This window comes from Chinchilla lanigera, unplaced genomic scaffold (assembly GCF_000276665.1).
Source record: "Chinchilla lanigera isolate Chin_1 unplaced genomic scaffold, ChiLan1.0 scaffold00030, whole genome shotgun sequence".
Lineage (NCBI taxonomy): Eukaryota > Metazoa > Chordata > Mammalia > Rodentia > Chinchillidae > Chinchilla > Chinchilla lanigera.
In genome coordinates this window covers 8,441,759-8,456,426 of record NW_004955431.1, presented here as the reverse complement: position 1 = coordinate 8,456,426, position 14,668 = coordinate 8,441,759, and the positions used below count along the sequence as shown (strand labels likewise).

At 35.8% G+C, this 14,668-nt stretch overlaps 1 protein-coding gene across 3 annotated transcripts in view; it reads right to left on the bottom strand.

Moving 5' to 3' along the window:
* Positions 1-14,668, bottom strand: part of Trpc4 (transient receptor potential cation channel, subfamily C, member 4) — a 195,940-nt gene that overhangs the window by 23,098 nt on the left and 158,174 nt on the right. For all 3 annotated transcript variants that reach the window (XM_005387650.2, XM_005387651.2, XM_013515720.1), the window contains 2 exons: positions 12,287-12,426; positions 3,179-3,492 (listed from right to left, as the gene is read on the bottom strand). In XM_005387650.2, coding sequence (XP_005387707.1) covers positions 3,179-3,492; positions 12,287-12,426 — 454 coding nt within the window. The remainder of the gene's footprint in view (positions 1-3,178; positions 3,493-12,286; positions 12,427-14,668) is intronic.

The following is a 14,668-nucleotide window of genomic DNA, read 5'->3' as shown; positions in this document are numbered from 1 at the left end:
GGTAACACTAAGAACAGAGTAGGGAAAGAGGAAAAAGGTTTGAGAGAGACAAGTGCATTCTCTCTGACTGGAGTTGTTCTGATTGGGGAAGACATGTACTGAGAGATTCCCAGCAGACCCTTGGACATCCTGCACAGTAGAGAGATGGGGTCCTGCCCTGGTCACACGACTATGGAAGTGGACTGTTTGAGACATAGGGACAGCTGAGTTTTCACAGGGATAGTCTTAAGAGGGCTTGAGGTTAGAATGCTAAAGCAAACCACTATTTAAAAGCAGTGATTGAAATATTTTTGTCAGAGAGAAGTGAGAAAGGTTAGAGAAATAAGAGGTAAAGTGCAAAAATTTTAGAAGAATTAAAGGAAGGTAAGATTTCACAAAGTGGAAGTATTGAATATTTCAATTAAGGTGACACATTGAGTATAATGTGAACAGATACATATCTACCAGCAGTGGTGATGAGAGGCCCAAGATGATATTTTCTAGTGTTTTTAGTGGAGTGGTGGAAGCAGAAGTTAAATTGTAGTTGAATAGAGAGTGAGAGGAAAGAAAAGGAGATGCCATTATTTTATTTCAATTTTTTTTTTTTTTTTTTTTTTTTAGGTACCAGGGATCAAACTCAGGACCTTGAGCTTGCCAGGTAGGTGCTTGTGCCACTGAGCTGTATCCCCAGCCTGGCTGTTTTAAATTTGCTCAGATTAAAATGGAGAGAAAGACATGGATAGTAGCTCAAGAAAAACATAAAAAGTTCATAGTTTCAGCTTATGTTCATACCATGAGTGGAAGAGGTTGGAAACCTGTGAAATAAACAAAGATAGCACTCTACTACCAATACTAAATAGCTGCCATTATTGATGACATTATTTGAGAATATAGACAATGTGTTAGGTACTTCACATAAAGTATACTTTTTAAACTTTATGTGCAATGAGATCTCTAAAATTGTGAGTAGAAAAAATAGCCTGAAATGTATGGAAGATATAGAATTACAAAAAGAAAGTTGGTGACCAGTGAAAGTACAGAAATAAAAGGTAGAGCTGGAGCTCTGAGGACATCCTTTCATGATGATTGACATTCATTATGTGGAAATAGGACCTGTTTAATAATGGTACAGGTTATTGATATTTTCTTTTAGTTATTGAATACCGTTAAGCAAAGTTAAAATTTTGAATATGGATGTATATTTCATTATCTGGAAAAACTGAACTGAAATAATTAATTTATTTAAGTGGAATAATTTGGGCCTATGATACTTGAGATATGCAGTTATCTATTGTTGTTCGTGCTAAGGGAAGAAACCACTGATATAGATAAAATAACACAAAATCCAAGAAATCCAATATATCTATTGTGGGACTAAAATTTATGTTAGATATTACACATCAAATTTCTTTAGCCATAATCTTCTTGGAGTTAAAATTAATTTGTAATATGTAGTTATTTAGCAAGAAACCAGTAATGGATGCAAGGGGATTCCTGGGGATAATTTTAGGTGTCAACTTGAGGATACTACAGGAACCAGACAGGTGAGAAGAGCTGAAAGCTGAAATGTAACACAGTTCTAGGTGTTCAGTGGAAGGTGCTTCTGGTAGACAAATTATGGAATCAGAAAATCTGGCAATAGATATATACTCAGTGATCTTAGCAGGTAGTTTGCATTAAGGAATACAATAAAAAGTATTAAAGAATTTGTGAACTATAGAGTGTGTGAAAGGGCTCTCCATCAGAAATCCAGGAGACTAGCTGAGCAGGAAATATACAGGAACGCCATTAGAGGTGCAATTGCTTATGAAAGAGACATTGGTGGAACCAGACTATTGTAAGTCCATAATCCTACTTTCTCTGGGCAAATTAACATGTCAAGCACCAAAAACGAGGGGGCAAGGTAAGTTCAGAAGTCAAAGCTAAGAAGCTGTCCAAGGTCATAAGGCAAGAATGTAACTGACAGAGGTTTTACTCTGTGCTTCCTGCCCAGGACCAGAATATACCACGGCAAGGATAACAGTGAGGCAAGTGTGTTGCTCATGCCAAAGAACTGCTTCTTAAGAACAAAGACAAAAGAGCTCGGAGCAAGGGCTGAAAATGGTCAGGGGAAGCTGGATTGACTTTGTGCCTTCTGTGTGATGCCAGGATAGAAAGATGTTAAAGAAGTTAAGGCTGAGATTAAAATTTTATGTGCAAGTTAACAGATGTAGGTTAGTTAAGAATGGGTTTCTAAGTTTTAGGATCAGAGATAGAATAGATGTAAGATTAAATCAATACAAGCATTTAGCTTATGTGAAATTACTGATTACCTCCCAGTTGGGAAATTAACGTCCCTTCTTATACTACATGCAATTCTATGGTGGTTTAAGAAAAAGAATCTGACTTTTATAGTCCTCTACAAAATGACTTACTCACTTGTGCTGACTGTGTACCATACAATTACATAGTTTCTGAGCCTGCAGATAGATTGGTCTTCTATCACAATGGTAAGGAAATGGGTGCAGAGGGGTTTTTATGGGAGCTGTGGAGAGCTGAACGCAGTGCTCACGAGGCTGTGATGTCAGCAAGCCTGATTTGACGGCGGATGCTGTCAATTGTTCATCCAGTGTAGGGACAAAAAGGGTTTTGCAGGCATCATAATAGTGGTTAGATTAGTCTTGAGCTTCCGTTTTGGATTACTTTATTTTTAGATGCTTATATGTTTGTGTAGGGAACTAGAAAATGAAACATACATATGAAGGGATGTTGGTACCCAGAAGACTAGCAAATGGAACACACAGGTGAAGGGACATCAGTACCTGGAAAACATGTGAAGAAAGACTGAAAAGAACTTGAGTTTTCAAACATGATTTGTTTTAAAATATATTCTATCCTTTAATGTGTTTGCAAATTGTCAATAGTATATGGGTTTCCTTTTTTATCCCATATATATATATATATATATGGTATGTTTTCCTTTCTGTGAGATCATTTAAAAGAAAAGATAATTTATTAAAGCTTAAAATAAATTTATCAGGTATCTTTTAATGTCAAAAAGTTCATTTTTATTCAAATCCAAGTTTTCTGTCTTCTGCATTATACAAAATTCACATTCTCCTCTTCCATTAGAACTATTTGTCAGGGATTTTTAAATTCTTGATATAGTATACTCCAAATTCTGTCCAGTGTTACCAATAGAAATATCTATCCAACTTACGTGGAAAATGCATTATTCTGCTTTTCACATCGTATGCCTTTGCAGCTTAACCCTTTTGTTTCTTCATAATAGAAGTACAATTGATTTAGACCATTTGCAAATGCTAGCAACACAAGGCAGTATATGAATAGAAACTTCAAAATGTCCAGAAGCATTCTTCCCAGAGATATTTGCAGAGGTCCCAGGTGAGAATTTGCAGTAAACAGTGAGATCAGACGCAGGGAGCTGAAGATGTTTGCAATAGCAAATAAAGCTTCCGCCACCAGAGTGGGGTGCCACATGTCCCATGATTCTCGTGGGTTAAGAGCACTGTACTGGAGAAAACAGAGAGACAAAAGGAAAGTAGAACAAGCACATGCTATGAGTATGTTACATTCGGACCTAAGAGGATTGTTTCAGATCAATCCAGGACAATAATTTATTATTTGGAAGATGAGGTCCCAATATTAATCTACACAAAAGTAAAAGTTTACTAATTTATTACTTATGAACTTTGATCAAATGGCCTTTCAAGACTATACTTGTCATTTGCAGTTGTTGTTAACAAAAGCAGAAAGCTCTACTTCTACATGCATCCCATCACAATATTTTCGTTCTTTTTATCATTCATTAACATGGGAGACCTTAATCTGTGTTACTTAATTCTCCTTGGATCTAGTGGATAATATTTTTAATTCTCCCTGGGGAGAAAACACATAGAAACCTCTTGATTTTTTCAACTCTCGGGCTGTAGATTGACTGACAAAAACAATCAGGCTTGCATAGAAGAATTTTTTTTTTAAATTTTTAAACCCTGATAAATATTCTTGAACTTTCCCACAAATACCATGTCTTCAGCATAAAAGAATTAATAACTGAAGATATAGGGTAAAGTTAAGATGTTTATCTTGTTCATCATGACAAGTATCAGAGTGAGAGCTCATGAAACAAATCCCTAGGTATGATGCCATCTTTTCCTTCAAAGACCAAGGTCCCACTTTGCTTTCTTCCTTTACTTCTCTTTTAAACGCGAGCGCGCGCGCATACACACACACACACACACACACACACACACACACACACATTTAATTAGAGAACTACTCCCTGCTGATGGGTGATTTTACTTCTCTTTTTTACCTCATATGCAGTTTAAGACTATATCAAAATGTAAAAATTATGAAAATGGAAGTATCCTTACAGATGTAGTCGGCTAGGGATATAACAGCGGCACAGCGCCTGCCTGGCAAGCACAACGACCTGAGTTAGATTCCCGGTGCAGAAAACTTCTCGACAGACGCAATCATTTTCTTTAAAATTCCCACAACATTTAACACACCGTGCTGCAACAGTGTGTGCTTCAGGAACATTTTCTCCCACCCAGTATTCACAGACCGGTGATGCAGATAGGTGCAGCTAATTGTAATAAAAATGCTGTAAAAGATTAATACAAATTGCTGCGGGAATAGCGAAGAAGAGGTTAGTTCTGTCTAGTGCTTATAGGGTGAGGAATGGCGAGAATTTATACGTTTTCAAACCTTTCAGAGTTCTGCCAATCTAGGGGAGGAGCTGCACCTTATTCTAGATTTCACACCAGCCTGCAGCAGCTAGATGAAAAATCCCTTATCACCTTTGATAGCGCCCGGTTCTCCTATGGATCTACCGCACACACCGCCCTTCTTCATGAATTATCTGAGCTGGGACTCAAAAACTCGTAAGAAGAAATCTTACAAACATAAGAAGTTAAATTCTTTCCCAATATAATTATCCAAGTTGGGCTCAGCGTCTAGAACTTTGGTAATTACTGTGATGTGATGCTGCTTGAATATGTTCATGTTGCTCACAATCAGAAAAGCAGTGCTGGTATCTGGGTTAAATGAGGTTTGAAAGGCAGACAACCCTTGAAGGGGATTTCTGGGTACCTTAGACACATCTCCCTTGGAGCCATTTGCTTACATTCTCAGGATAGTAAATGTAGGGACCTTGGACTCCTCAGAGAGAATTTATTTACTTAAGGAACCTAAGGTCTTTTTTTTTCCTTCTTTCTCTTTCTCCTGGTCAAAGATAGACAGCTGGCTCAGTTGCACTACAAGAATTCTATGATTCATAATTTCTGATTGTGTCTCTAGCAGTACAAACCCCTGTGTGTGCAGGGTACATCTATCTCTCAACATGTACAGCAGGGAGAGACTGGAGCATGGGGAATCGACGCTAAGATTGCAATGCAGGTCAGATAACGTGGCTGTTCTCTGATCCAAAAATATTGCTTCTGGCCAGAGATAACTACAGATATAAATACTGCATAGTTATCTCTGATTTAACTTCTTTAAGCTTTGTTTTCAAAATTTTCTCCTGTTCATGTAAACATCTTCCTAGGCTTTCAAGGATAATCTTTGCTTTATGAAGCAATTTAACAATGCTTACAAAACATAATGTTCTTTGAATTTGTAGAGAATAACAGTAACTCATTAGTGGTTAAGTATCTTGTCTACACCTATTATTGGAAGTTAAAAATTTGGAATTGAAATCTTTTATTTTATTCAATTATCTTACATTGATTTATTAAATTGGGGCACATTTTTCTTTTCTTTTCTTTTTTTTTTTTTTTTGGTTTTTCTCCGGTACCGGGAACCGAACTCACGACTTTGCGCTTGCCAGGCAGGCGCTTTTGCCGCTGAGCTAAATCCCCAGCCCTGGGGCACATTTTTCATCGTGATGTTGTGCTCTGTCTCCTTAGTATCCTTTCCGGTTCCTCTTTCTCACCTGCCCTTGAGTGTTAAGTCTGCTTTGCAACCCCTTCTCACCCAACCAACTCTCGCTACAGGTTTTCCATGACTTTGGCTTTCAGTGATGACTCCTGGCTCTCCCTCTCTAGCAGGACTTCTCCTTTTACAGTCCTATCACATATTCTACTGTGTGGTCAACCTTTCCTCTTGGACAGTTCCTGGGTATTTCACGCTCACAGACTGAAAACGGAACTGCTCACCATTTTATCTTCAAACTGTTTCTTCATTTATGTCTTCTGATCTCAGGGAATGGTACCAAATCTTGCAACTCAGAATCTGCTGCTCATCCACAAATCTGTGTTCTGAAAACCCCAGTGCTTACACTCAGATTGTATGCATACAGTTACTTCTCTTCACCAGGGTCCTCCCCGTCTAACAACTGTTCCTTTTCCTTCTTCAGTTATTATGAGAGCTTCCTAACTGTTCTTCCCACCTTGATCCTTATGTCATCCATCATCTGTTTCTTGCACAATGATATTTTTGAGGAGAAAGTCAGGCTATGCAACATATAATTTCATATTGTTCAAATAATGCAATGTTATTGAGATGACATTTTGACTTCCTGTATGTCACAGGAAGTCTCTGGAATCTATGTTCTGACTTTCATTTAAACTTGAAGTGTCACTAGTCTCTAGCTATTCAACCTTTTAGTACTGGTGATTCCCAAACATAGCCACACATTTTTTCCAAAATAACTTTCTATGAAAACAGGGTCTTTTGTCTATCATGACATTGAACTCTAATTATTTCCATTCTTCAGTTGATACTCATTCATCAAATATATGAATGTATATTGAGTGCATAGTCCATGTCTTCAGGGAGCACAGCTTTGATGAATGAAGATACTGCTCATGCCGTGAACTTAGAATGTAGTGAAGACAGACGTTAATAAAATAATGCTCATATTTAATGCTCAAAATGCTTAATGTCCCAAGTAGTGCTTATATTTAATACTCATAAAATGATGCTCATATTTCCCTTTAGAAGTACAGTCTCATCAAAGATTAATGGACATGGGGACCCTGGTAACTAAAGCTGCAAAGCCCATGTTGTACAATAATTCCTGAAGAGGAAATTAAGAACTATTTCAAGCACCTCTGGTCTTTAAGTCCTATTTTCCTCTTTCACTCTATATGTTTTTCTGTCTATCCCTATCATAATATGGTTTTGTTCCAAACTCTCCTTTCTGTTCAGATGCTATGAGATAACTACTCCTTTAATCATTAGTATATCTATGAATTAGGACACATACTCTTGTATTACTAGTCAATTTCTTTTCAGGGATCTTTGTCTAATGAATATATGCTGGACATCTAGTAGAAATCTTTATGTATGACAGAAGCATCAAAAATACTCAAGGGAGAAGAATAATAGATATATCCCAAGCCTTGATTTTAGAGGAAGTGAATTGTTTATAGAAATGTAAGTAGCCTGACACAGCTGGAACACAAAGGATTTAGAGGCAGTGAAATAAACTGGAGAGAAGGCTTGAGCCAAACCATGAAGTCCTTGGCATGAGGATGGATTGAATAATAATATTGGATCATAATTTCCTTGAATGTAGGAAAGCATGTTACTGCATCTTTGTATGCTCTATAATCTATGACAACTATTCATTAAAACCAAACAATCAAAATGAGTAAAACTTAAGTGCATATAAAATGAAAATATTTATTACTCCTTTTCAGATCTGAAATATCTACTGAAGGCCCATGTGTTAAAGGGTTGATCTCCACCTTGGTGCTACTAGAAGCTGGTAGAAAATTTCAGGAGGGGTAATAGGAAGCTTTAAGTCATTAGGGCTCATGCCCCTTGAAGAGGACTGTGGGACTGTGAGGGAACCCCTTTTTTCCCCCTGCACTCTTTAACAAGATGTACTGCCTTGCAAAAGGCCACTAATCACAGACTGCAACTTCCAAATCAATGAATCAAAATAAGCATTTTCTTTTTGTAAGCTTTTATCTTGGGTGTTTGTTATAGTAATATAAACTGACAAACATATTTGTTATATGAAATTAAATAGAATACATATTAGTTTCAATGTGTGTTTACAAAGTGAAAACTTTTCTTTTTCTATAAATATGTTAGACAAGTAATGAATCATAACAGAAGGCACAGGGCTTTCTACTCTAGTAAATCCTTCTAGAATTCTATAGACTTCTTCCCTAGAACTAAAGAATTTTGGAAAATTCCACTCTTTGATGAGTAGACTACTGGTGCATCATTCCTAAGATGGAAACAACAGTATTGAGTCCAGTTTATCAACTAGGTAGAATTAATAAGCTAAAATGGCTTAGATGAATGATACTATAAAAATCTATCATGAGTCTTAAAAACAAATAATTTTGATTTTTGAAAATGTTTAAATTATACAGAGAAAATGTATAGAAATGTAGTCATTTTTGTCAAACAAATGGAGTAAATATGAATCAAGTTGTACATATGGAAAACGGGCTGGATAATATTTAGGAATAAACCCCAAAGAAGCTGAAGTAACATTTAAAATTGTGTTCCCAGGCATCAGCAAGCACCTAGTTAACACTTCATACATAGTGAGAAGATAAAATAACTGACAAACTTTCCTCTTCTGGATTAGGAAAAAATTTTTTTTTCTTAAAGTTAGTAAATTAGGAGCTAACAGAATGGACCCATCAAATAAGGGTAATCACTATGCCGGATCTATTTTAAAAGGTTTCCCACTTGAATATAACAATTACAAAATGGTTTCCATCTCCGTAGGATGTTGTGGTTTGTCTCTGGGTGTCTCCCCCAAAGCCTCGTGACGTCAAGGAGAGGGATTTTCAGAGGTGGCTAAACCTAGAATTTGTGATTGGCTCATTGTCTAGTGCTAGGATTGGGGGGTGTGAGCGCTACATCTGTCCTAGGGTGGGTAGCCTGGAAATAATATAAGGGAGGAAAAGAAACTTGCTCCTCCCATTTTTGCTCTTGTTGCTTTTGGTTTCTTCCTCTGCCCCACCTGCCATGAACTGTTGCTCCTCTTCCAGGCCACTATGCCTTGGAGTCAGTTGATTATGGACTCAAACCTCCACAAACTGTGAGCTACATAAACCTTTCCTTCCTTAATTCTGAGCATCAGGTATTTTGTGCCATCAGTGAGAGAAAAGTAACTAAGACATAGGATGACACATTTTTTTTTTCTGGTTCTATGACTTTTCCCAAATGCTGAAGACTGGATTTTGTTTCTGTGATGTACCCTTCTGTATCAAGTAGAATCTGTACAACCCCAGTGCAAATTCTATTTTAACCTTTTGGTAATGTAGTGTGAAGCATTGTAAATGAGCCTGCTATTTACCATGCAATAATATTATGATGATTTCATTGACATAATACTTCATATCTTTTGGAGTCCACCTTCTAAATTTTTCTCAAATGCCATTGTTTATCAGCATCCTCTCTATATACTGTTCCATATCAGAAACTCATCATCATTTAAGCCATTCTCTGTTTAAACATCATTAATGAATCTCTCCTATTCATGGGTAAAATTCAAATTTTATAGCAGGTGTAGAACATCTTTTGTATCCCTTCCTTACCCCTATTTCATAGATCACCTTTCAAATTGAACTCTGCTTTATATACTTTGACTTTTCCACATTGTGTCTTTTCTCTCAAATGTTTCTGCATTCATGAGCATGAGAGAGAACTAACTGCTCTGTCGTCTGTATGTTCCCATTACAGTACATCGTATTTCCATTATTGCCATTAGAGTAATCTTAGTATCCATGTTGCTAATTTGGCCCTTATAATAGATGATAGAATATTTTAATATCCATATTTGCCCTTCATCTACCTATGAGCTAGTTTTGAAAACAGGGCTTGCCTTTAAGGAAGACTTACATTCTCAGGAAATGAAACAAAAGCTGGTGATCTAATAAATGGTTACTGGATGAGTTAGGTTTTACGTCACATAACAGCTGTTTGGCTTAGTTATTCAAGATTCTACAGGAAAGAAATATGAGTCAACAAGTCAGCATGACATCACAGATGCTCTTGGAATGAGCTATTTTGATTATTATCTACACTTCACAGATAATAAAATCAAGGCAAGGCCCTCTTGACTAATGTGGAGGGCATTATGTTACATGAAATAAGCCAGATACAGAAAGATAAATATTGTATTATTACTCTTATATGTGGAAGCTAAAAAACAGATTTGCAAGTAGAAGAGAGTAGAATAGAAATTACTGGAGAAGGACACATGAACGATGAAAATGGAAGATGGAGTAACTTTTACTAAAATGCAGTGGCATAGAAGGAGTAAGTTCTAGAGCTCTACTGCACAGAAAGTGATTATAGTTTACAACTAAGTCTATTTTATGAAAAATTAGAAGAGAGGAGCTTTAATGCTCCAAACATCAAAAATTAATGTGTTGAGAAGTATATTTAGTGCTGGGGATTTAGCTCAGCGGCACAGCGCCTGCCTGGCAAGCACGAGGTCCTGAGTTTGATTCCCGGTACTGGAAAAAGAAAAAAAAGAAAAGTGTATTTACCCTGATTCTACCAATACACATCATATAACCATTAAAATATGGTATTGTAAGATCTCTCTCTCTCTCTCTCTCTCTCTCTCTATATATATATATATGTTATATATTTGCTAATAAAAAAGAACAAATTAAAATGTACAGTAAAAAAAAAAAAAACAAAGTGTCTTCGTTAGGTTAGTTACAGCAGCATTACCTAGGAGTTTATTAGAAATACATATTTGGGTCTAACTCTAATGCTTATAATTTAAAAACCAGGCTTCGGGGAGGGATTTGTGCTTTAACAAGCCCTCCTGGCAATTCTTATGTGTGTAGAAGTTTGAAAAAGACCACTATTGTCACATAGTCACAGAATTTTATCACAGCAAGGAGCCACTGAAACTCACAAATTTTAGTTTCCAGTAGAGAGAAATGTCCAAAATGACTTTATAGGTTTAGCTAAGGATCATTATAAAAAAAAGAGGAATTGGTCAGCTATGCATTTAGCAATAGACTGACGGTCTCCTACAGATATTCATAAACAACTTTGGATAATCTACCATCTTCTGCTGTCTTAAAACTGTTCAAGGTCATTAACATTCATATATATAGGTAAATTATATACCAATTATATGCATATATATCAAATTATATTTCTATTGTTTGTTTGGTACTGGGAATCAAACTCAGGGCCTTGTGCTTGGCAGGTAAGCTCTGTGCCACCGAGCTATGTCCTTAGCTTATATTTCCTTTCTCTTTTATTTTTGGGGGTACTGAGACCTGAACTCATGACCTCACACTTCCCAGGCAGGCACTGTGCCTTTGAGCTATATCCCCAGTGCTCCCAGCCTATACTTCTATTCTTAGTATAGCTTTCTTTCCATAAGATTGATAGGAATTGGTTTTCTTTAATATTTTGGTGAACATTGGATATATTTTAATTTTAAATAAATGCTGCAAACTATGACTTTCACAGCTCTGGGCAGCCTTGATATTATTTTACTTGAATATTGCACAAAGAGTTAGATCATTATGTTAAGAATTAGATTAAATGAACAAGAATTCACTTACATGTTAGCATTTTATAGTTCAGATCATTAAATTGCATGCATTCTTTATGAAGCACCAAATGAGGTACTTACTTTTTTTTTTACAAATTCAACAATCATTTTGAAGCAATTTTTTAAAGGAGAGGAGAAAAGGAAAAGAGGCAAAAAGAAAAACAGGAAAAGGAAGGAAATGATCCTTCAATTTGGAAAACAGTCCTTCAAAGAACAAAATAATCTCAAGTGTCATTGTAGAACAAAAATGTTTTATGTAAATTACGTGGTTCGGGGTAAGATTGATTCTGTACAAAGTGTGGGGGAGTAGTGGGTGTGTGAGATTTCAGGCACTGTCATGTTGAATGGGATAAAGACAAATTATATTCTGCTCTAATTGTATGAAACTATCAGTTTAAAGTGAAATAATAATTTTAGTGCTTTCAAAGAGTAATATTTTGATCAATCCAGGAAATTTTATCTATCCAATATAACTAACAAAAATAGAGTTTAGTCGACAAAATTTAAACAACACTTTAAGTAGAATTTCATCACAAGTAGAAAAGATTAGAATTAGAACAGCCATTGTGAAGAATTTTGATGCATTGTTGTATTTAGATATTGTATGATAACTCCAAAAAGTTTACTAAATCTTGGTTTGTACTTATAGGCAATATATTATGTATTTAATCTGTATGAATAAACACATGAGTTGATAAGTCACACACGAAGCTCTAAGTAAATTCATTAATTAAAATAAAAATATTTGAAGGTATAATACTAATGATCAGAAATCATGTTTTACCAAAATATAATATTTACCTTTACAAATGCAACTATCTTCAAAGATATTGTTGCTAAATATAAGGAGTTCATCACAAAATCCATCAGATTCCACCAATCATGGATGTAATCTTGAAGTCCACCATCCCACATCTGTTTAATTTCTCCCCATATAAAACCTGCAAGGATGGAAAGATTCATTGCATTATTTTCAATGAAATCACTGAAAATAGATATGTCACTTAATAATTACAGATTGTGAAGCTGCAAGAGGCCATGTATTTATATTGGATACAACATCTATTTTTATAAGTAATGATACTGAGCCCTGACATCTTTCAGACTTCTGGGACACAGACAATTCTAGAAGATTCTGTTAGGTCAGTTTTCCTCTTTTATTCACTTGAAATACTTATTAAAAAACAGTGTTTAATTAAACTGTAATTCCTCTATAATTTTTCTCATGAAAATGTCACAACATTTTCTGATAAATGAATACCCTGAAACATATTTTTCTTCCAAGTCTAAATGACTCAGACATTCATGAAAAGCAACATATTTAGCAAATAACTTGTTTTAGAAATTCATCAAGGTACCGTATTGTGCTTATTTAGTCGATTAGAACCTTCAGAGCTCTGATTGCAGTTTTAAGGAAAGGATGGTTACAACATTCACGATAACTTATTAAAATGTTATTTATCAAAAATAATTCAAAACTGTATCTAGAGAAAATACAAATCCCCTTTCTTTGTTATCATTACATTTAAATAGAAAATACTTCTTAAAAATTCTATGAAGGACATATAAAATATCACTGTAGATCATTATTTTATTTCCACAATCCTATTAAAACATATTACAGTCTTTTAAAGCTTAATAATGCGAAGTAAATTAAAGTATTTAGAATCAGGATACTAAAAGGATAAATATGGTATTATATCTATTAATATGAGCAAACAATGTGATATCTTCAGCATAACAGTAATTTGAAATATAAAACACCTTACAGGAAGTTTGATAACTGCTGAGAATGTAGAAAGTTGGAAATTGTACTGCCCCTACTAAAAGCAAGAAAAAGTCAGGTTACCTATACAAATCATAACTTTTCATGCATTCATAAGAAAGAAAAGATATCAAAGGGTTGAAACTTCAACGAAGAGCACGTTCCTACCAAAAGGACGGTTTCTGCGAACCTTTAACTTAGCACAGAGTCAAAAGACACTGGCACCATCCCAGAGAGTTAGAAGAACTCAGGGACTTTTATTAAACTTCAGATGGCTGAGTGAGAGCTGGCCCAAGAGAACAGAAGTCCCACTAGGCACAGAAGCAAAAGGAGCTTTCATCAGGTTCTATGTCAGAGACCCCATCCACTGGAAGACAAAAGAACCTGCTTCTGTAGGAAAGACACAAGGCCATACTCTGACTTATCCCTCATAAGGAGCAAAACATGGAAAGGCTTGAGAGAAACACTCTCAAGCTTTAGGTTTGCACCTGTACCATTAGAGCTCTCCTACCCCTTGAGGGATGGTAAGAACTCTTGTGAGCATATGACCTTCAAAGTCTGACTGACATGCAAAGCTCAGTATAGATCCCTCCTAACGCCCAGAAATATCCATCCTTAATGCCCAGACACAGGACTTCCTAGTCTGATCTTGCATCAAGGAAACAAAGAATCTTTCTCCCCTTATCCCTGTCCAGCCCCACAAAGAGCAGATAACAAGCAGAAGTTGACATGATCACATGTGGAGACCATTCCCTCTGAGGCATAGGTGCAAATTTAAGATCAAAAACTGTGGATGAAACAAGAAAAAGAAGAATCATCCTCTTTCCTACCAAAGGTGGAAGTGTGTAGCATGCTGACATTGAGGATAATTAGAACAAAACTCAAACTCAGCTCAACTCCTGACTATATTGCTTCAAACTCTTACAGCTATGCTTCAGTGGAAGAGGGATATACATTTTCAGGGATCATTTTTATGTACTTCTGTTGCTAGTGCTCCTCATAGATGGATAACTAACAGCACACTTCACTCATTCATGTGCGTATACATGAGGAAGCACACACATGGTGCAGTGTAAGGCACCATATTCAGTCAAAGCAAAGGATAAAAAAATATAGAAGGGAAAAAGGAAAATAAAACTGACATCAAACTTTTGGTCAAAAACTACTCACTACAGAGCAAAATGGAGTGACATCTTTTAAGTGCTGAAATTTAAAAAAATTCAGTACAGAAGTCTACATGCAACACAAATAGCTCTAATAATGCAGGTGAACTACATTCTTTTATTTTTCAGACAAACTCTTGGTATACTAACAGATTCATCTACAAGAAATATTAAAGGAATTTTTAGGCTAAAGGTATATGATACTAAAAAAAAGCCTCAGGGATATGAAAGGAAAGCAAGATGCATCTCCATAAA